General features: G+C 50.8%; 3 protein-coding genes across 4 annotated transcripts; 1 reads left to right on the top strand and 2 right to left on the bottom strand.

Annotated features, from left to right (window-relative positions):
- Window positions 1-267: 267 nt before the first annotated feature.
- BLOC1S4 (biogenesis of lysosomal organelles complex 1 subunit 4) lies at window positions 268-1768 on the bottom strand. The gene has a single exon (XM_033105348.1). It carries the CDS (start codon window positions 1718-1720, stop codon window positions 1067-1069), a length of 654 nt encoding a protein of 217 aa, XP_032961239.1. The 5' UTR covers window positions 1721-1768; the 3' UTR covers window positions 268-1066.
- A 4449-nt stretch (window positions 1769-6217) lies between these two features.
- On the top strand, window positions 6218-8433 carry MRFAP1L1 (Morf4 family associated protein 1 like 1). 2 transcript variants are annotated; one of them, XM_033106807.1, is made up of 2 exons: window positions 6218-6911; window positions 7473-8433. In XM_033106807.1, exon 1 carries the CDS (start codon window positions 6500-6502, stop codon window positions 6881-6883), a length of 384 nt encoding a protein of 127 aa, XP_032962698.1. In that variant the 5' UTR covers window positions 6218-6499; the 3' UTR covers window positions 6884-6911; window positions 7473-8433. The 2 variants fall into 2 exon arrangements, with proteins under 2 accessions (XP_032962698.1, XP_032962699.1); XM_033106808.1 differs by having other exon boundaries at window positions 7419-8433.
- A 5685-nt stretch (window positions 8434-14118) lies between these two features.
- S100P (S100 calcium binding protein P) lies at window positions 14119-16838 on the bottom strand. Its single transcript, XM_033105432.1, has 2 exons — window positions 16620-16838; window positions 14119-14403 (listed from the first exon to the last, which is right to left on the bottom strand). The coding sequence occupies exons 1-2, from the start codon at window positions 16755-16757 to the stop codon at window positions 14263-14265; spliced, it is 279 nt and encodes a 92-aa protein (XP_032961323.1). The 5' UTR covers window positions 16758-16838; the 3' UTR covers window positions 14119-14262.
- Between the last annotated feature and the right edge of the window lie 5498 nt (window positions 16839-22336).

Below are 22336 nucleotides of genomic sequence, written 5' to 3'. Positions count from 1 at the left end.
CTCAGCAGTTGGCAAATATTAAATTTAAGTTCATTGTTCTTTCAGTTTCTAAATTTTGGAGTTCCTGAATTTGTAATCAATGAAAGTACCTGAATAAAAAATGTAAACGTGTGATATATAAGGTCCATGAAAGCTAAGGTTGATTCAATTTTCAGATTTTTCGTAACATATAGCTAAGTGAGAACGTATCTACTCTGTCAACCTCAGAGAGCTATGATAAATGACACAAAAAGACCTACAAATAATTTAACTGTTTATTTTGAGGGGAAATATGTATATAACACTGTGAAATAGTAGCTAAGGTTAGTTTTTCACGTTAGCCTTCTAAAGGAGTTACTCCCATGCCACGTTATCATACTCCTGAAACCATACCAGCAACAGGTCTATTTTCAAACAGAAAAGAAATATGTAAAGTCCTCTTCAGAAGGAAAGCTTTTACCAAAAATTTAAAACTTTCATTAACGTTTAAATTATAAACCAAACGCTGTCGACCATATGTAGACATGTTTGCTGTAGGCAAATTAAGATTGTGGGGTCATATTCTTAATACAACTTCAGAATTAGTTGCAATAAATCAATACATTTTCTCAGAAGTTGTATAATTTCCTTCGGTTTACCATCTATGATGTGGAAAGTTTAATATAACATCAAATAATTTACCATCTACCCTAAGAGTAACATATAGAAAACTGATTCATTATGATCGAATAACAGTTTTAAAGGCTCAGTCGTTTTTCTTGAGTATATAAATCTTGAAAAAGTAATACTGTGTTTTTTTTGAGCTGTAAAATCCATAAAAATAAGTTCCGCTACAGTGCACAGATTAAGTGCATTCATTTGGCTTCCTGATCGCCTCCACCATGCAGCTTTCAGGTTAGAAACTGGAAGACAGAGAATAATACATCCTACGTGAAATAATGAGGACAGTGAAAAACAGAATGTGCAAACAATAAACTTTAAAATTCCATACGCCTACATCATATGTCCATTAACAAGATTTTCAACTGATTTAATACTCGAGACAATCTCAGATCGCAGCGTCCTCTTGTAGCGTTGTCCGGCCGCCTCAAATCTGAGGGCTCTCGCTGCAACAGGGAAAGTGGTCCTCGGTCCGAAACAGGACCGGGGGTTCGTAGCGGGTCTGCTGGGGCCTGCTGGAGGGCCCCTTGTTGAAGACAGAAGGCACTTGAATTGTGTGCAGCAGTTTTCTGAACGTACTGGGGAAAGTCCCCAGCTCGGCCTCCGCCCTGGCGACTTGCTCCTCCATTCTGGCCACGCTGGTGCCGATCATCCGGACGAAAGCCTCGAGCCTGTCGATCTTGCCGTAAACCTGCCGCATCTCGGTGGCTTTCGCGTGAATGAGAGGCACGCCCTCGCTGACGACATGGGAGGAGTCTCCCCGCAGCATGTCCAGCATGCCCACGAACTCGTCCACCCTAGTGAGCAGGTCCTCCAGGCTCGCGTCCAGGGCCTCCACCTCCAGCCGCGCCTCGGCTCCGGGCAGCAGGCAGCCGGCGTAACCCGCGGCGGCGCGGCGCAGCAGCGACAGGTCGCGGCCCGGCGCACCCAGCTCCGGGCCCTCGTCCTCCCCCAGCACCGAGGCGCTGCTGTGGCTCTGGGACACGTTGCCGCTGTCCCCGCTCCAGGCGGCGCCCGGGGGCTCGGCCTCCTCCGCCGATCCCTCGCGAGACAGCCCGCGACGCGCGGGGTAACCCTCCATAGCCCGCGACCGCCCGGGCTGCCACCCCGCTTCCGCCTTCCGTGCGTGCACGCGCTCGCACAGCACGCATGCCCCTGCTTCCGGCCTGCGCTCACACGCACGCACCACGCACGGCCCTGCTTGCGGCCTCCGCGCGCTCGAGCACGCGCGCGAAGGTCTCTGCATGCGTGCCATCCGTCAGAAACCTTTTTGAAAATGAAGGTGTACCGCGAATATAATAAAGTGCATACATCTGAAGTGTACACACTGATTATTTTCTACATATCCATACAACCATGTAACCTCCATACAGATCAAGATGCAGAACGTGTCCAGGACCCAGGACGGAGTCCCTCCTGTCCCTCGTTTCTTCTTGCCACTTAATAAAATGAAAGAGATGAGAAATAAGCAAAAGGAAGGTCTGCTATCTGATATCCTTGATGGCTTTGAAAGTTCTCGGTCTCTTCAGATGGCTAAAAGAAATAAAATTAAGAAACAGCTCATAGCAAAGATCAAATCCAGGGCACTACCAGAAAAACCAGAGTTGTGACCGTAAAATCCCTCTTCCTAACTCCCGCTTCAGTTGCCCAATTTATTATTAAACAAGACAAAGCCATCTTTGTCTAAAATAACTTTTCCTATTTTCCTGCTCAATTATTAGGCGTTGAATGGAGAAAATTTAGGAAATTGAAGTAAGCAATATAAAATCCATCTTAAAATATCTCAGAAAAATCAGAGATGGTGGCTCAGAGTACCATTCAGCCAGAATAACAGCTCTTTAAAGAGATTACGGATGTGAATCACAGAGCTTCTCGATCAAACAATACATAGGGTCTCCAGGGAGCTTAAGGGCTTGTCCCTTGGCATTATCAGCAGAGGCCCAAGGTAGACAGGGACTTACCTCAAAAACAGTTGAGGGTAGGGCTTTGTCTAATGGAGTGAACCCCAATGAAATTCACAGGAAACCTACAAAGTTTTAAAAATAATTATATCAGGAAAAACACTGCAGCTTAGACTGGTAAGCAGCTTAAACAAAATGAAAGGTCTTTTGGACACCCCCCCACCCCAGCTTCTACAAACACAAAGCAGGCTGAGAAAATTACTCATCTGCAAACATATGCTACCTTTCATGAAAAAGGAAGCATGATACAAAGGGTGGAACCAAGAGCCATGGAGCTGAGAACCATGGAAAATCAATTATTTCTAGACCTTGAGGCTGAATTGTAGAATTACTATGGATCAATGATTCCTTTGTGCCTCCCATATTTGAAAAGCAATATCTAATGGTTATCTTATGCCTGCCCCCAATTATATATTGGATGTGTGAGGGCAAGTAACTTATCTCTTTAGTTTCAAAGTTCTACAGATCAAAAACTGTAGTTTAGGGGCTCGATTTAAAGGACTACACTCATGGAGATTTATCTACATCTGATGGCAAATTTCTGGACATGGAATTGATGCTACAATAGAATGTAACTTTGGGGACCTTGGGTGGGAATGAGTGTGGTGTGCGTGTTGGAAGAACATGAATCATTAGTGGCAGAAAGCCGGCCTTCAAGATGACCCCCACTGATCTCCACCTCCTGCTGTTCCCTCGCTTGTGTATTGAGTGTGTACTAGACGTAGTGATTTGCTCATAATAAATAGAAAAAGACAGAAGTGATGGTGTGTGACTTAGAGATTAGGACATAAGAGGAGATGTGTCTTCTCCTTCTTTCAAATCTCTTGCTCTGGGGGAAACCAGCTTTCTTCTTCTCAACAGCTCTGTGGAGAAAACCACATAGCAAAGAACTGAGGCCTTTTACCAATAGCTAGTGAAAAACAGCCTCCTTCCAACCACATGAGTAAGCCATCTTGGAAGTGAATCCACCAGTCCCATTCAAGCCTGGAGATGACTGCAGCCCCAGCTAATATCTAGACTGCAGCCTCACCAAGTATCCTGAGCTGAAATTATGAGAGATGTTAACTATGTGTTGTTTTAAGCTGCTAAATTATGGGGCCATTTGTTATGCAGCAATAGATAACTAATACACCATTGAAGGAATATACTACAATTGGTTTTGTTTGTTTATTTTCTTGCTGATGAACATTTGGGTTGTTTTAGCTCTGGGGCTATAATAAAGCTGCTATGAATATTCTACCATATGTCTTTTCGTGGACAAACGTGCTCAAAATCTCTTGAGTGTAAACCAAGGTGTCAGATTTGCTAGGTCATAGTGTTGGTACATGTTTAGTCTTAGTAGATACTGTGAAATAGTTTCCCAAAATTATTGCACCAATTTACATTCCCATTGTTATGGACTGTATGTATGTGATGACACCCTGCCAACACCACCACCCAATTCACATGTTGAAGGTCTGGACTCCAGCGTGGTTGTATTTGGAGTAAGGAAGTAGTTAAGGTTAAATGAGGATAGAGCTCTGATCTGCTAGGATGAGTGTCCTTATGAGAAGAGACACCAGAACTCACACTCTCTCCCTCCCCACCCCACCCCTGTCTGTCCACAAAGAAGAGATTATGTGAGGACTGCAGGGAGAATGTAGCCATCTACACACCAAGGAGGGAGATTGCACCAGAAATTGAATTTGCTGGCACCTTGATGGGCTTCTAGCCTCCAGAATAGTGAGGGGTGGGGCAAGTCTGTTGTGCAAGCCACCCATTGTGTGGTACTTTGTAGTGGCGGTCTGAGCAGACTGAGACACCTGTCAAGAATGTAGGAGAGTTCCAGATGTTCCACATCTTCCCCGACACTTGGTGTTATCAACACTTTACATGCTAGCCATTCTAGTGGAGGCACAGTCCTATCTCATTGTGGTTTTCATTTGCATTTTCCTGTTGTATCACAGAGTTGAACACCTTTTTATAAACTTTATTGGCCATTTGGATATTCCCTTTTGCAAAGTGCCAGCTCAAGTCTTTTGCTCATTTTTAAATTGAGTTATTTGTCTTTTTTTAAAATTGATCTGTAGAAGTTCTCAATACTGTCTGAATCCTTTGTCAGATATGCCTATTGAAAATATCTTCTCCCACGCTGTGGTTTGTCTTTTCACTCTCTCAAGTGTCTGTGGTGAATAGAAGTTCATAATTTTAATAAAGTCCAATTTATCAAACCAGGAAAGTTTTGGGAGAGAAAGGGGACCCTATGAACAAGTACATCAAGACACAAGATGTAAAATCTTGGGTGAACCATGTCATATGATTATTACGGATCATACAGATCATATCATGATCATTAAGGATCGTGTGTCCAATGCCCACCTTGGGGTTATAGATGGAAATTGATACCCAACGAGATGCATTCTGGTTAACCAACTTGTTCAAGGCCACAGAGGAAGTCATTGGAGGAACTAGGTCTCAATTCAGGATTTGTCTGACTCCAAAACCTTTGGCACCACCTACCTCTATATACTGTTTGGTACTAATTGTAACACAACCACCATTGGTATCTACTGGTGCTCTGGTATTTGTAAAACACTTTCATGCATATAGTCTCACCTATGCCTCTTCCCACTGACAGATACTCAGGCTGGGACCACTGGTCTTTATTTATCAGGCTGGAAAACTGAAGCTCTGCTCTGTGGCACTGGTGCAAGCATGACCCCTCCAAATCACTGCTACTGTGGCACTGGGTGAACAAGCCCAGAAATAGACTCCACCCATCCCACAATGGCACACTATCGGTGCTGAACATTTTTTGCTAAATGAATATTAAAGCAACATTTACTGAGCCCCTGCTGTTTTTCTGACCCTGTGGGTGGTGGGGACACAGAGGTGACCAAGACGCGAAGCTGCCTCAAGGGGTCTCCAGTCTGGTGGAGGAGCTTGTATGTTAGGGAGGCAGGCCTTGTGGCTAAAACATTCCCGAAGCCAGGCTGCGGGGAGGGGCTGAGGACAGGCCGAATCAGAAGTGGCCCTTTACGTACCTTGGGTTGCTCAGTCTGGTGAAGCGAGACCAAGAAACCACTGACTAGCACAACCCAAGGCAGCAAGAGAGAAAGCGCCCAGAACCGAAGGACGAGAGTGACAGGTGGGGAGTCCGGAGGAAAGGGACGTTAGCATCGGAGGTTTTGGACGTAAGGGCCCTGCCCCACAAGAGGAAGCACGTGTGGTAGTTAAGAGCCGGGACTGCGGACCCAGACAGCTCTGGGTTCAAATTCTGACCACAAGCACAGTTTGTAGCCGGTTTTTCACCTGTCTCATAGCTTTGTTGTGAGAATGAAATGAATTAACCGAACACTTTAGAGCAGTGCTGCTTGGTAATAAGCGCTGTGAACGACACCCTGTGTTATTCAAATATGAGGGTGAGAGAATCGCTTTCCTTTAGAAACAAAAAAAGCAGCAGCAGCAGCAGTAGCCGCCGTAGCCCCGAAGGTCTGAGGAGGTGGCGAGCTGACTACCTATTTCTGCCCCTAAAGGGCTGATCAAAGAAAGGGGCGGGGCAGGGCGCCGGGAGCCGGCGTCGGCGTGCGTGCGCGCGGCCGAGGCAGACGCCCCTTTGCGTGCGCGCGCCCGCGCTCTCGGTCTGGCCGGAGGCGTGGCGGTGAAGGAGTGTGGCCGCGTCGTGAAAGCGCCACAAACACTCGCGGGTTGACGGCTGCGAGTCCATCTTGTCCGCGCCGCGCTGTTTGCGCGCGAGGCTCTCCTTCCCAGGGCGGCTGTGAAGCGAAAGGCGGAAAGGGAAAAAAACCTTAGAAGTAATTCGGCAGTAACTGTGCACCGGGAGTGTGGGTGGCGCCGACTCCCGCGGTAACGGTGATCAGCGGCCCCAGGGGGTGCGGGCCTGAAGAGGCGGCAGGAAAATGCGGCCCTTGGACCTGGACGAGCTGGAAGCTCCGGAGGAAGTGGAAGTGCTGGAGCCCGAGGAGGATTTCGAGCAGTTTCTGCTCCCAGTCATCCACGAGATGCGGGAGGACATCGCGGCTCTGACCCGGGAGCACGGGCGAGCGTACATGCGGACCAGGAGCAAGTTGTGGGAGATGGACAATATGCTCATCCAGATCAAAACGCAGGTGGAGGCCTCGGAGGAGAGCGCCCTGAATCACGCCGAGCGGCCCGGCGGGGAAGCCGACGAGAGAGTGTCGGAGTTGTGCGAGAAGGCGGAGGAGAAGGCCAGGGAGATCGCGAAGATGGCAGAGATGCTGGTGGAGCTGGTCTGGCGGAGAGAGAGGAGCGAGGCGTCCTGAGCGCGCGCGACGGGAGTCAGTCATTGCCGTAAGTGTGATTCGACAGCTTTCTGCATGGGAGGAATATTCCAGGAATGAAGCCCGTCCTACTGCATCAGAACTTGGGCAGTGGGAGCGAAGCTGGGGTCGAGAGGAAAGGGAATGCGTGCTCGTTTGGATAGATGTTAATAAACCCTTTTTTATGGTCCTTCCCCTGGTACCCGCTGGTAATTAAAGAAAAGTTACAATAACCGGGTTTATTTTTGTGAAACGAAAGCGTCAATTCTAACAGGACAGTCGCTGGAGGTAGACCTGCCTGGGCACTACCTAGGGAAACCAAAGTTTGGAGGATGGGAGGAAACCAAAGAAAACGTAGGTCATAGAGCAAAGTAGGGGAGGGTGACAACACAGGAAAAGAGAAACAGAAAAGTGTAAGGCTGTACGCCTTTGTTAGAAATTTCCAGATTTTTCTAGAAAGCAGATATGTGAGAGGACCCTGTCTGAAAGAAGTGGCATTCTGGTGGATGGATAATTTTTTTTTTTTTTTTAACATCAGGATGCAGAAATCTGAGAATGTCTTGATGGTAAATTTCTTCCAATCGTGCTTTAGGTTCACAGCTGATGGACTCTGGCCAACTGGTAAGGATGGGCTGACACCTCGAGGAACTGCAACAGCTTGTTTTTTTCTGTTTTTATGTAGTTTTTACCCCCATGTAACAGTCTCCCTTATGGTCAGTGATCTTGATATGGGTTTAGATTGTCAAATGTATTTGGTTCCTGAAAAAATAACTTCTGTTTGAGAAGTACATACTCATAAGAACAACGGGGCTTAATCAAAAGTTGTTTCCGTGGTCACGTTTATTCTTGCTACTTTGCTGTGTTTTTGAAAGGTTGGGCACAGCCTTAGTATTTTGCTGTGACTCATGTGACCTAATTGTTTTCTGGAACTTTGGAACACGTGAAGACTTGGGGTCAGCATCTTCCAATTTTACATGTGCCGTGGGAGGCGCTGTTAGGATGTAGCCTGTGGAGACAGGAGGAGGGAGACTGCTTTGGATAAGACTGGAAAGCACTAGAAGACAGTTGAAGATGGAAGATGGTTGTGTATATATTTTGGAACTTGAATTCCTTTGTGAGACAAAGGAGGAGCTATGTTTTGTGGCATATTGTCTGGTGTATATTGTGTGACCTGTCAGGTGAGTTTCTTTAGACAACCTAGCTTACTCCAAATAACAAGTTGAATAGGGAGTGATGGAGAATGTTTCACTATGGTAATACTGTCATACATGACAGGGGTTTCAGAGTATGGCATCAAAGAGCCCGGCTACAGAGAGCCTTGGGAGGCGGGAGGAGGGAAAAGATATCCCCAGGGCCCAGAAAGTCCCTTCTAGTTCATGCGGGTAGTAGAACTGACAGGGATTTGAGGTCAAATTCAGACATGTCATAAGTGTTCATTTGCTTTGAAAAACAAAGACCTAAAAAGCCTTTTTTTTAAAAAATTTTTGTTCAGAAGACCAGTGCCCCTGTGTGTATGAATAAAAGAAGCATAAATAAACTTCTTTTGAAATGGATGTTCTTCCTTGCGTGTCATCATCAAATGGGAGTGACCTGCTTGTAGTTTGAGGCTCCCTGTAAGCCCCTCACTGTGTGGGAGAATTGTTTATGGAAGGTGTTGTGGGGATAAGATGGCAGAGTACTCCTTTTTAACAGAAACAAGTTCACCCTGTGGGCTAAGCGGCTGCTTTCCAGCAGCTGAAGTATGTGTAGTCCCTCGGTCAGAAGAGATATAAGGTGCTTCATACCTTGTCTAAGCACTAGGGATGTAAAGGTAAGACGTGCTTTGGGAAGAGGTGGGCCAGAAATGGGAACAAGTTACTGCAGTATAGTGCGCGCGACACTGCCTGGTGGAGCCTGGGAAAGCTTTTCAGAGCAAATGACAGAACTTGCCCTTGACTGCTGAATACAATTTCTGAAAGTAGAAATGCGTGAAGGCATTAGAGATTCAGAACGAGGGGAGCAAACCCCTGGTGAGCTTCAGTGCTGGCGACACGGCCAGGGTGCTGGACCCTAATGGAATGGAGGGAGTCGTGGGAGACTGGGTGAGCGAGGTAAGCAGGGGTAAGAGATCTCCATTCAGGAGTGAATGGATCTTACACAATGCTAGTGCATGCACGAAGCCATGGGGCACACATTTTCTAGAATTGCTAAATTGGTAAAAACAAATACGTGTTCATGATGACAAATTGAGATATGTGTTTTGGATTAATATGTCAAAGAGACATTTTTATGATAAAGTACCTGGGCACCAAGAGAAGTCATATTTCCAGAGGCGTGTCTGGCGGTGCTTTGGACTCAGAATCCTTGTTCCTGCGCCTGCCTGTCTGGGCTCTTCAGTGGAAACAGAGAAGTACGGCTGGGAGCCATTGACACTGGTGAGCAGGGAATGGCCGTAACCTTTGTAGTCGGGAGGTTATGGGACTGCATCCATGCCGGGTATGGATGGCGGGGAGTCCAAGTGAAGGCAGGAAGGTGGGGCTGGAGCAGAAGTGCAGACGGGATTGGGGCCAGAGGAGTGGGAAGGACCCAGGAGGCTTTCCTGGGGCCAAGACTTGGTGTGCTTCTGTCAGTCAACCAGACTCAGTGACACGACTCGAACAGTGCACCCCAGAGTCTTAGCGGCGTACAATCAGGAAGGTTTGTTTCTCATTCACAGCTATGGACGTTGTAGGTTCTGGCTCCATACTTAATTCCAGGACCTGGCTGAAGCCGCATCCCCTCTTTGGGGTGTTATGGATCTTCTCTGAGGAAAATGCTCATTATAAACTACTTCAGTGATTTATATATACATATATACATATATTTTCCCCCTTGATGAACTGGCCATAAATTACATCCACAGGGTTGCATTTCATGTCTTCAGTGTCCCAGGGCTTGATGCTAAGCCTTCGTGGTCAGAGCCTTAAGAGTCTTCTGAATGGTTTCTGACCCTCGGCTCTTATTCAGTGCATTGTGGCAACAAGCTAATTGTCTTAACCTGAGCTCGTGATGAAAAGCTAATTTAGAGGCATACAGGGGTGTGTATTTCCTATTTGTTTTAACTGAAAAATGTCCCCCATTGCATTACTATCAGTGGAACTTACACAGCTTCAAAGACAACTAGAAATTTTGGATTGGCTTGTCATTAGTCTGTCATGCCCAGACTTCCTTTGCTCCGAAATCTGAAATTCTAGTTTCTGTTCCAGAAGACCCAGGAAATTCTACAACCTTCGCTTGGACTGGCTGGCTTGTGGTGCCTGAGTCTTTAGTAATGTTTTCTTTCAGTACTTCTCAGAGTTTTGTTTTTCTGAAAAGACTGGAATGTGACTATCCACTTGGCTCACGATGTCACTTCCTATCCTATATCCCCAACTAACCAATCCCCCCAGCCCGGCCCACTGCCTCCCTCTCAGCATGTGGATCCATTCTTTGTAGGCAGCCTCACCCACACGGACGCACAAGGTTGTTGAAGCAGCACACCCGTCTGAGCACCGCCTGGTAATCAAGCTCTGGATATTCTAGAAGAGCTGGCTGTGTGAGTTGGATGCTGACCTGGCCCCAGGGGGTTCTAAGGGAGGGCAGGCTGTGTGGAGAGAAGTCAGAGGAAGGTGGGGGAGGGTCTGGCTGGACATGTAGAGAGAGCCCACAGGGCCCATGGGGGCATTAGAGGTAGCCTGGGAGGGCTTCATGCAGTAGGGGTGTGGGACAGAAGAAGCACAGGGACAAACCAACAAAACAGTGAAGAACCCAGGAACAGCAAATAAAGAAATCAGCTGCAGCTTCCACCTCTCCCGTGCTGTGGGCGCTGCCAGCCCAAATGGGGAGAAGTGGGTTCAAGGCTCTGCTGAGATGTTACCTTCCCAGAGAGGCTCTCCTGCTTATAAAATAGCAGTGCCATCCACTATTTCTGTCCTTTCCATTTCTTTTCACTACCCGACGTGGGGTATTTGGGGTGTTGTCTGACTTCTTTCGGTCGAATGTCAGCCCCCTGAGGGCAAGGCCTCTGTCCACGTGTGAAATCCTGGCACTTAGGCCAGTGCTTGGCTGTCACGGGGTTGGTGCTTCTTAATACTCCTCGAAATGAGTTCCAATTAGGTATGTCAGTTTAATTGACACTTAATTGTGTCTGCTCACCAGTGCAGAAGAGAAGTTTCTCAGCCGGGACCTCAGTGTCATTCTTGACACCTGCCTCCTCAGCAGCCCCTCCCGTCCTTACATTGATTCTACCTCCAGAGCACACCTTGGACTCACCCAGCTCCCTCCAGCTACTCCAAGCCACTCGCGGGATAGTCCCCTCACTGGCCTCGCTGCTTGCAGTTTTACTCCAGTCTGGAGTGAGTGGGGTTATGTCAGTTCCCTGCTTACAACCGTCGAAAACTCCCTTTTCCCGCAGATGTTTTTATTTACTCATCAATGTTACTTAGCTCCTGCTGTATACCAGGCACTGTTCTAGGCACCAGGAGATATAGCAGTGACCAGACAGTCCAAAAGTTCTGCCTCGAGCCTGCTTCTAGAAGTGGAGATACACAGTCAGCAGGATAAATCAAATAGCATGTTACCTAGAGATGAGTGCTGGCATTTGTTCGACATTCATCGTTCATAGCAGACAGGGCACCTGACTTGCCGTGCTCAGCCAGGAGTTAGCCAGGCCATGGTGGTCCCAGCACCCACGGGCAACCCACCTGAGGAAGGTGAAAATGCACCATCCTTGCTGGGGGGACAGAGCTTAGCCAAGGACCAATTCTGCAAGTCATCAGCAGGGGGCGCTGGCGACAGGCAGAAGGTCAGGCTCCCAAGGCTGCTTCTGCCGGAAAAAATCAGAAACAAGCTACTGCTTGTTTTCCTAAGCATGATGGTGGAGACACTTGACCTGGGTTAAATACTTTGTTTTTTTTAAAAAAGTCTGGAAGCAACCCAAGTGTCCAGCGATCGATGAATGGATAAGCAAAATATGGTCCATCCATACAATGGACTATTATTCAGCCTTAAAAAGGAAGGCAGTTCTGACACCTGCTACACCAACGATGATCCTTGAGGACGTTATGCCAAATAAAATAAGCCAGACATAAAAGGACAAACACTGATTCCACTTACGTGAGGTCCCTAAGGTAGTCAAGTCACAGAGAAAGTGGACCACTGGTTGCCGGGGGTTGGGGGTGTTGGTTAATTTAATGGGTACCGAGTTTCAGTTTGGGAAGATGAAAAAGTTCTGGAGGTTGGTTGCACAACAATGTGAATGTTACAATACAATATACTTAACAATACTGAACTGTACATTTAGAAATGGTTAAGGTAGAACATTTTATAGTATATATTTTTACTCCTCTGCCCTAGGAATCCTAGGTTAAAAATGGAATTCATTTTGGGGAAAATTTCTGAGCTTAAGACAAAGATTTATGCATGAAAATATTAGCTGTAGCATACTTTAAAAAAAAAACCCAAAAAGTAAGAACGGTATCTTTAATAATGAGCAAAGAGTGGTACACTCATTCTAGTGAATTCTGTGCAGCCATTAAAAACTGCTAGTTAGAGGAGGGGGAAGAGCTTTTGCTTCACCAGGACCTGGTTGCCAGGTGCCTCCAGGAAGCTGTGACTCCAGCGGTGACTGTGGACTTCACCCACAGCGCTGCGCGTTCTGCATCCTCCTCGGGACGCCAAACAGAAGTGGGCTGACGGAGAACCACGGGAGGCTGGTGGCTGGGGCAGGGATCGCTGTCCAAGCTGAGGTGATCTCTCAGCTGGAGGAAGGGGTGCAGCCAGGATGAGATGAACTTGCACGGTCCAGGAAAGAATCTTCAAAGCAGGGCACTTGAATGGAGGCCGTCCTGTGGACTGACTGACAACAGAAAGACGGCCCTGTTGTCTTCACGAGGAGAGGCTGGGGCTTCTGAGGACCTGTCGGAGAGGCCCCAGGGACACTTGAAGGAAGTGGCATGTGGCCATTTGCATACTCCAGCAGTCTGAGTTCTTAGCTGGAAAGCACAGAGTCCCCCCCGTTTCTCCCCCCAGGCGATGATGTAGAAAAGACTTGTCTCCTGTAAGATGGTGAGAAGTGCAGGATGGCTGAGATCTGGAGAACTAGGCTCAGGACTCCGTAGTGACGGCCATGCTGCAAGGCTCCTGCGAGTTTTTCCACGTCCCCACTCTTTGCATCAATTGCCCAACTCCAAGTCTGGGGTGAGGGCAGGGTCTGGGGGATCCCAGGTCAGGTGATTCGCCCCAGCTATAAGCGAGGTCAGGGAGCAAGGGCCGTGGTGCTAGCCGCAGCTTCTATAGGCTCTGCCTCCTAACCAGGTGATTCGTCATTCACAGGATGGTGACTAATTTGTGAAGGAGGAAGGAAACAAAAACAATTTCCACTCTGGTCCACACTTCCAGCTCCCCCATGTCACATTCACTTGACTTTTCACACCTTATTTACATGTGTGTATCTGCTCCTATCTAACCTAACGCAACTCTCCCTCTTACAAAAACCCGAGCCATCCCTTCCCCGAGGGACAAACCAAAGGACAAACCAAAGCCTTATATCGGTGTGTCCACTGCCAAGTTCAGGATCTCTCAGTGGTGCCCATTTTTGCCCTGGTGATGTCTTCAAACATAAGAAAAGCCTTCACCTGTTGGGTATTCAAAATGATAAGAGTCTCAAAACCAGGTCAAATTGACCTACCACCCAAGACCCCACTTGAGTCACGTTGGTTGCTTTCTAGAGTTTCACAAAGTTGTGAACATCAGTGATGTGGCCAGCTGTTCACTGGTGGTGATTCTCATCCTCACAATTCATTTTTTCTCGAGGTCTATTACTGTGTTTTATGGTTTTGTGGCAAGAAGAAATAGTGTACCATTAGAAAGATGTTACCTGAAAAAAACGTGCTTGGAGAGATGGAAGATGGAGGCCCAGGGTTTGATGAGTGGTTACATGACTGACTGATTGAATGGATGGATACACATCCCACAATCCTTCCTTGGATCCACTCCAGGGGGCTCACTCTGTGCTGACGAATAAACATAAGCAGGGACTGTGCCCTAGCCATCAGCTGGCACAGGGTGGGCACTCAGGAAGTGGCCCGTGCATGGACTCTTACCAAGTGACCTGTGCTGTTCCATCTCCATTCTCCACTGGGCAGACAGTGAGCATGAAGTGACAGATGAGTGAGTTTGTTGGTGTGTGTGGGAGGGGGTACTGAGGCTTTAAGGAAAGAAGCAGTTTCTCTGAGACCAGGATCATTTCACGAGCATTTTATTTATTAGAGGGCCATCCGCTGGCTCAGCCCCGAGAAATAACTGCCTCCCAGGCCTTTCTGGAAGCCAGGGGCCCTCTCCTGGTGCCCTCTCCGGGAATCCGGGGCTACAGAGTATCAGTCAGGTCATGGCTGCTGGAAGTACTTGTGACAGGCAGACGTGAGTGCAGCCACAAACACTATAAACTCATTGAAGTCCACCTCGGCGTCTCCATTGGCATCCAGGTCCTTGAGCAGTTTGTCCACGGTGTTCTTGTCCCTTCCACTCTAGAGGAGACAGAGGACCAAGGTCAGCGATGAGGGTGCCTGTGCAGGGCCTGGGCCTCAGCCAAGCCGCACCCTGGGCAGAGGGAGGGAAAAGCGAGTTTGTCCAGCCTGTGCTGTCAGCCGGCTCGGCTCGTGCCAGAGCCAGCTGTGCGCAGCAGACCCGCTGCTCCTGGAAAGGACAGGCGCACTCAGAGGTCGCGAGCTGCTCTAGCGAATGCAATGCAGGAGAGTTTTTATTTTATTTTTATGTTTTGAAGGGGATTGTCTTTGGATTGTATAATGCGCTTTAAAATGATTCCCAGGGTACACACTCACTCGTGTTCCCTCTGTGTGCACCTCTAGCTTTGTGGGTGTTGCCTTTTTAAAATTCTTCCCGTCGCGTTTACCAAACACCCATCTCGTGCTGGCACGGAGCCAGCTGCTGTACATAAACCTCCTCTAGGCCTCACAAACACCAGGCAAGGAAGGTGTATCACCCAGTGTTACAGATGAAGAAATAAGGCCCAGAGGGTGGAAGGAGACACGGGGAAGAAGGGCGGATCTGGAGTTGAGACTAGGCCCAGAAGGACAGAGTCTCTGCGCTCCCCTCTGCTCGGGCACCCGGGTCGGACCTCAAGGACCCAGGTCTTTGAGAGGGCCAGGGGTGGGGGGTGGGGTGGGGGTGTCCCTGAGAGTCTGCTCACATGACAGTGCCAGAGCACCGTCTTCAAGAAGAGACCACGCACCACCACAGTGCAGATCCGAAAAGCAGCAGCAGGGGGCGCTGACGACCCAGGCCCGGAAGCGGCAAATTCTATAGTAATCAAACTGCGAGCGAACGGGTGAGGTGAACGCCTTGCAGCCATCAAAAGGGAGCTGCAGGACATTTGTAGCCGGACAGCCACCCAGTGTTTGTGAAGCTCCGACTGGGCCAGGCGCCGGGCTGGGCATGGAGGAAACGGCTAAAAGTGGACACTGCTGAGCGCAGTGCTTCTTCCACTTTGCCGGGCGTCAGCCTCGGCTGGAGGCTGGGCTTGTTGAAGGGCCTGAGCCCCCCCGCTTTTGCCAGGTTTCCCCTTGATTCTGATGGAACCCAAGTTTGAGAATCCCGGGCTTAGCTGCCGCTTCCCAGGACCGCGCGTGTGGGGCGGGCGTTCAATGAGCACTGAAGCTGGAGAATGTTTGTTATAACGTTAAAGTCAAAAGAAATGCACTTGCATATAAATTAGAAATTCATTCACATCAACTTTCACACGGGGAAAGGCTGGAAAGAAGAGGGAGAGGGAGAACTGTGCTGGGGTTTCTTTCCTCTACAGATCCGTATTTTACATTTTCTACTATAAACATAGTTAAAATAGAGAAAAGCAAATGAACTTTATTTTAAAAAATGTATCTCCACTGCATTCACATCTAGAGAAAGAGAAAAATACTGAAGTGCTCAGTGTCTTTGAACTGATACTTAAGGCTGAAAATGTCAACCTTGCATTTTCAGGAAATGCCTTAGAGGGCAGGTAGGTGAGTTTGGTGGGGCAGGGGTGGGGAGGGGGGGGGAGGGAAGGGACAGGCAGGCTGAAGGGGAGGGGAGCAGGAAGAGGGGCAGGCAGAGGAGGGCAGGCCCTTTGTTTAGCCTCCCTGGGGAGGCCCCCTGGGGAGGCTCCAGGCCCAGTGGCTCTGGGCAGACAGGTGCCAGGATGGGACGTCCTCCCATCCTTATTCCTGTCAGTCCCCCTAACACCTGGCAGCAGGGCACCTGGGAATGGGGGGTGGACAGCGAGCAAGCAGACAGTGGAGCAGGGATGTTTGTGACCAGCAGCCTTGGAGGGGGGCCTTTCTGAGGGACCAGCATGCCCCCAGCCTCAGAGATGGCCCTGGATCTGGTCCCTGTGCCCCCGCTCCCCATCTCCCACAGCTCAGGTTCCCATCCCACTCCCAACTAAATTGGGGCTCCCACCCTGTTTCAAGGATTGCCCTGGCCGCATCTCCTTCCTGCTCAGAAGCTCCAGAGTCCCCAGTCCCTGGGGCAGCAGATCTGTTTCTCAGGGACTGGAGCTGGTCTCCCCTTACTGCCGCTCTCCTTTAGAGCAGTTGGGTCCTGACCACTTCTGCCCCTTCTGCCTGCCATGCCCTTCTTTCTCCTCCCCCCACTGTCTTCCCTGACCCTCGTCTTGTCCCGGGAACCAGCTGGCCCTGCCCCAGGGGGAGCCCCCATCCTGTCCCCCAGGGCCCTGCGCCCTCACCTGCAGGAAGCCAGGGAGCTCTTTCTCCATGAGCACCTTCAGCTCCCCCTTAGTCAGGCTCTGCTTGTTCCCCTCGGCCCCCGAGTACCGGGCAAAGACATCAATGATCATGCCCATGGCAGTCTCCAGTTCCGTCATGGTGCCGGCTTCGGACCAATCACGTTGCGTCTCTGCACGTTGCTCCTGCAGGCTGCACTGGCCGAGGTAATGGCCCACCGGAGGGCTCCTGGTGCTTTATAAGGCCCAGCTTCGTATTGACACAGGGTGGGACGGACAGGGCTGGACTGTTCAACAAACCCTGCCCCTCCCAGTCTGCATTACTCAGTTCTGAGGAAGCCATTGTTGCAACTTCCTGGTTCCATTGTCTGGAACCTTCCCCCAGGCTAGGCCTGGGTGCAGGCTACCTTGGTGAGCCCATATTTTACTCCGCTTGCCTGTGTTTTGGGGTGGTCAGTGAATTACAATGGTGTCCCCCACCGTGGGGGACCAGTGGGGCCTCTGGGGTTCAGTGGGTGCCTGGTAGTGTTTGCTGAGTGAGTAATGAATGCGTGGACCTGTCCTCTAGCCCCTGTCCTTATGGTTATCAGATAGGCCTGGCATCCAGTGGGCGGACAGAGAAAGCGTTTCAGTTGTAATGTTGGAATGAGCAGCTGCTGTCACCTGCTTTTCAGAACACCCTGTGAGTCATTGACCATCTGATACCTTGGCCCGCTCCCCAGACCACAGCAGTTACAGGGGTGAGGCAGGGGGAAGCCTCCTCTGGGCCTCTGCCTGTCAGGACCACCCTGAGTGTGGGGTCTAGGTCACGTTTGCACCCCTCCCCCAGCTGCCACTCTCCTCTCCTTGGTGGTGCCCACACACGGAGGTGTTTGTCGCTGGGGGAGCCTGCAGGTCCGGTCCCTGGCTGCCTGACATGGATACAGGGCGAGAGCCTGGACAGAACTTGGAGGGCAGGGTCGTGGGGGGATGAAATCAGGCCACACACACGCGGCTTGGCACCAGCCTGGCACTTCACAGGGGCAGCTGAACTCTCAACAGCTGATTTTCCCTTGGCCATGTCGCCTTCTCCCAGGTTTCCCGCAAGGGAGGCTTATCTGGGAAAAGGGAAGGGCCAGCTCCACTCCTTTGCTGGGCAGCTCCCTCTTAGAATGACATTCCAGGGCCCAAGTCCCTGGGCTACCGCCTCTGGAAGGAATCCTTCAGCCCTGACCTTACGGTGCAGCAGAAGTGGGGAGCTAACCCTCACGCCTTCATTTAAACTTGAAGCTTTCACAACTGTGGGAGCTGCTCCCCAGCACCCTAAAGTTTCACCAGGGCCGCTCCTGCCGGAGTAACTCACCAGCAAGCCCTAAGGGAACGGTGCGGGCCCTTTGGAGCCCCTACTTGGAGGATGGGCCGTATTCCCAAGAGAGGGTTATACTGAGACCTGTGTGTCAGACACCTCCTTAGAGGACAAATAAATGGTTCTGACACCCGTTAAAACAGAAGGAAGATGCTCAGGACTTTGCAGTAGGAGTCACGACTATTGAAATATGGGGGAGACCGGGCTCAACTCTGGGTAGGACAGGGACAGCTGGTCATTTATCACCAATAGAGGGGGTCAGTGGGTGGAAAATGACTAAGAGGAGATGGCAAGGATTGGGGGATTCTTGCTAGTGACAGGCCAAGGACTTACACGTCAAGGCAGGCTGAAGACAGGAGGGGGAGGAGCCCAAGGAGGAGAGCTTGGAGGAGCCTGACTCAGATTTGCTCCAGGAGAGAGTCCGTCAGACCCAGAGGGCAGCTCCCAGACCTGCTGGCGGAGGACCTGGGACAGAAAAGCGTGGGCCGGCCTGGAGCTGCCTCCATCTTGGTCATGAATGTGTGTTTTTTCCAAAGTTTCATTTTCTGACTTGTTGCAAAAGTCAAAGCAGGCCTACTCAAAGACCTCTCTTGGTGGAGATCTTTGTAGGGATTAAAAAAAAAAAAGTGGTTAGATCACCATCGATAGAGCGAACATAAACAGAAAAGAATAGCCCACTAATGACCTCTGCCAGCAGACAGTCTCCATGTGGGCAGATAACTAATATCCCGGACCAGGTCTTAACTCTATAAAATTTAACAGAAACTATTTGTCTAGAAAGCTAGTTTCATCCCAAAAGGAGATTGTCAATTGCATTTTGCAAAAAGGTCTTCTTTCTATCCCCGACCACGTTGGGGTCATTTTTCTTCCCACCCTGCAGGTGTGGGCACAGTTGCTGTTGCCGGGGTCTCCTCTGCAAATTCTGTGGGGTCCTGGGGTAAAGGAGCATCAGCAAAGAAGCAGATCGGAGAGCTACAGAACCTGGAGGGCTGTCATCTTCATAGCCCACACCTTCCAGAGCTGGGAAGGGCTGGTTACTGGACCAAAATCTGTGTGCCAGACGCTTGGAAAGGCCAAAGCTCAAAATAGCAGCGTTTGGTGTAAGGAAAGTTTTATTGAGAAGACGCCAACTGATGGGAGCGCTAGCGGTGCCTCAAATCCATCTTGCTCGCTGGACCCGGCTGAGGGTTTTTAAGGGGCTGGGGGCACAGATGTGCGGAAATGCTGAAGGGGCAAGTTTTCATGCAGGACCTTAGAACAGGGCCTTTTACACTAAGGAGTGTCAACAACGGGTCTTCCTGGACAGCAGATCCTTGACTTCTGAAAGAGTTCTTGTGTTCAAGTTCCAGGTTTGTCCCAGTCCTCTGGTTCCGTGGGGGTGGGTGGGTGAGACGACTTTGGTTCTGGGTGCAGCTGGAGGCCCAAGTTCTCTCCCTTGCGCATGCTTCGGCTGCATGACCCCTGGTCCTGGTCTGTTGTCTCTGAGAAAGAACTCAGCACCTCATCAAATAGGATAAGGACCATTCTGAGCTGCTTCTGTGGTTATAGGTGTAAGGCTTGCGGTGAGATAATGAGGCTAGTCAGGCGGGTTGAGAAAATTAGTGCTTTATTCTGCGCTTCCGGGCGAGGTTCACCGGTCTGCAGATGGGGGCCAGCGAAGTTGCACCCAGGGTAGAGGGAGGGAGGCATATATGCGGTTTTTGGGGTGGGGGTTTGCTGTGTGAGGTGGCAGATGAGCAGGGCCCCCTAGCGCAGATGGGGCAGGAGCGGCTGTGTCTGGAGTTGCTTATCGCACCAGTGGTCTGCTGCCTTTTCTGGGAAACTCCAGGGGCCTCAGTCTCTGTCATGCGGGGAGGGGTCTGACTTGGCAGAGGGGTATGACTCGGCTCCCGGCTGCTTTGACCATGCCCGTAGCTGACCTAACAATAGGGTGTCCCCCGCTGGCTCCAGCGGAGACAGTCTGGACGGGCAAGGAAAGCGCTTCTGCCTTCAGCACGCCCGCCTCCCCTTCCCCAGCTCACTCTCCCCCATGTCATCTAACAACTGGTGCGATCGCAGAATGGAGAAGTCAGAGAACTTTGCCCTCAGCAGGGCCTCTAGCCTTCCCGGGCTCCTGCGCCCAGTCCCCCACTGCCTGCGGGCACCATGCATCTGGCCACCCAGACACCTGGGCGCCGGACCCCTCCCACGTCCAGTGTTGAGAGATCAGAGGAAGAACTGGAATTACCAGTTTCTTCCACATTACGCAGAGTAAAGAGGAACCACTGAACACAAAGGGGCCAGGTGATCGCCTCGCAGGAGGCCGTGTCCAGGAATTAAAGGGTTGCCCTGCTTCTGCCAAGGGGATGGACGGGCGGGAAGTATCTCCTGCGGGGCTGGGCCTGTGGTGGGATGGAGGCTCTGGGACAGCCGTGGTGTGTGGTGGGAAGGAGAAGTGCGGCCTGGCGGGAACGCTCCCTAACCTGTGGAGTCTGGGCAGATGAGGCGTCTGAGGAGGATATTTGTCTCAGCAAACATGCCCGAAGCCCCCTCGTGTGTGGTCCCAGGTCAGCAGAGAGCCCAGCCAGCCAGGCCCCAAACCACGTTGGTGCAGCAAGTTCCTGTGTCACCAGGTCCCTGCACTGGGCCAGGGGAACACAGTTCCTGACCTCAGGGGGCCCCAGCCAGAGAGGGGGACGTGAGGGAGAGGTGACTGGAGGAGGGGAGAAGCAGAGGGGCAAGGAGGACCCAGGCCACACACAGCAGCTAAAGGATGAAGTGGGGCTTGCTGCTTGCAGGACGCAGTGCTGTGGGGCGTGGGGCAGCAAAGGCCCCCGGGCATGAAGAACTGACACTCTGGGGACGGAATGTGGTGTCGGCTGCAGGCCGGCCTCACCTGGACCTTGTCCCATAGGCCTGGGCCTCCCAGCGCTGGCTGCACTGCAGAGCCCCTGGGTGGCTTTCATGCCAGCTCTGTCTGAGCCCCAGCCACTCAGAGCTGCCCGTTTCTTAGGGCTGGGCTGGCCCAGCGCCTCCCAGGTGAGCCTGCTGTGCAGCCAGCTTAGGACCAGCCAGCTATCTGGAGGCTTTCCTGCTGGGAGAGATAACCGGATTGCCCTTTTGAAGCCCACTCGCTAGACGGGGATGAGGAAGGTGAGGCTGGAGGCAGGGAGACCTCAAGGAGGCTGTGCAGGAAGGAGCCCTCCAGCCACACCTGGTTCAGGGGTCCTGCAGCCACCTGCCCAAGGGACATCTGACGGTGATGGAGGGAGCAGAAAAGGAAGAGGAGGGGGCCTCGCTATCTGTGCAACCTCCACACTTTGCAGAAGGGGAAACCGAGGCTCAGAGCAGGGTCGTTGGGGAACAAGCCCAGGCTCGCTGACTCCTGTCCACTCTCATTGCACAGACAGCTAGCTCCAGGAGCAAACAGGTTTTACCCTTGATAGCGTCTCAAATATTTGGTGAGGGAGGAGGTTGAGAGAGTTGAGAAATTGAGTTTCTCATGCATGAGCTGAATGGCAGGGGTCACGTACCATGAAGCTGGGAGGGCAAGGACCTTGTTTTGCCCTTGGCACACAACCCCTGGGGAAGGCGGCAGTGAGCCCTGGACCCCAGGCGGCCGTTTGCAAACCTTTCTCCAGGCTAGAACGCAAGCCGAGTCTCCCTCGCAGCTTGTGGCGGCGGCGGCAGCCCTTGGGGTTTCCTGGCTTGCATCTGCGTGGCTCCAACTCCTGCCTGCATCACATGGCCTTTTTCCCTCTGTGTTGTGTCTCCTCTTACCATAAGGACACCAGCCATATTGGATGAAGGCCCCTCTACTCCAGCATGCCCTCATCTTCACTTACTCCATCGGCAATGACCCTACTTCCAAGTAAGGTCCCTTTCTGAGGTGCTGGGAAGGACGTGCATTTTGGGGGACACTATTCAACCCAGCCCACTGGAGCAGGGCTCAGTTACACCACCCCGTTGCTGGACCATAAACGCCCTGCAAGTGCAGAAAGCCATAGGTTGACTTCACTTTGATTCCTGCTCTGTCTCTTATTTGTTGTGTGACACCTTGGACAAGTTCCATAACCTGGGATCAATTTTCTACGAAATGGTGATAATAATCGTGACCCCTTGGTGTGACCCCTGGAGAGCATTCAAAGGTGTGGAGGATGTAGGATCAACTGCAGTGGGGCACGGAAAGCCCGGGAGCGGATGGAGACCCCACAGCACTCGGCACTAGTTCCCAGCCCTCTCCCTTCTTCCTTCCGTGTCCCTTGTCTTCTCTGCACCACACGCTCTAACGCACAACTCTGTCTGGACACTGAGAAGCAATGACATGACAGTGTCACGCCAGAGGCCCGTGGGAGCCCCGAGGAAGGCTTCCGGAGGACGTGCTGCTTAAGATGAG

This window comes from Rhinolophus ferrumequinum, chromosome 5 (assembly GCF_004115265.2).
Source record: "Rhinolophus ferrumequinum isolate MPI-CBG mRhiFer1 chromosome 5, mRhiFer1_v1.p, whole genome shotgun sequence".
Lineage (NCBI taxonomy): Eukaryota > Metazoa > Chordata > Mammalia > Chiroptera > Rhinolophidae > Rhinolophus > Rhinolophus ferrumequinum.
Note: the sequence above shows the minus strand (reverse complement) of the source record. Positions and strands in the feature narration are given on the sequence as shown.

Bases quoted from the DNA above. Each gene is read 5' to 3' on its own strand.
- BLOC1S4 (XM_033105348.1), bottom strand. From the start codon at position 1,720: ATGGAGGGTTACCCCGCGCGTCGCGGGCTGTCTCGCGAGGGATCGGCG.
- MRFAP1L1 (XM_033106807.1), top strand. From the start codon at position 6,500: ATGCGGCCCTTGGACCTGGACGAGCTGGAAGCTCCGGAGGAAGTGGAA.
- S100P (XM_033105432.1), bottom strand. From the start codon at position 16,757: ATGACGGAACTGGAGACTGCCATGGGCATGATCATTGATGTCTTTGCC. The intron at 14,404-16,619 runs GTGAGGGCGCAG...TGTCTCCTCTAG, and splicing joins AGCTCCCTGGCTTCCTGCAG to AGTGGAAGGGACAAGAACAC.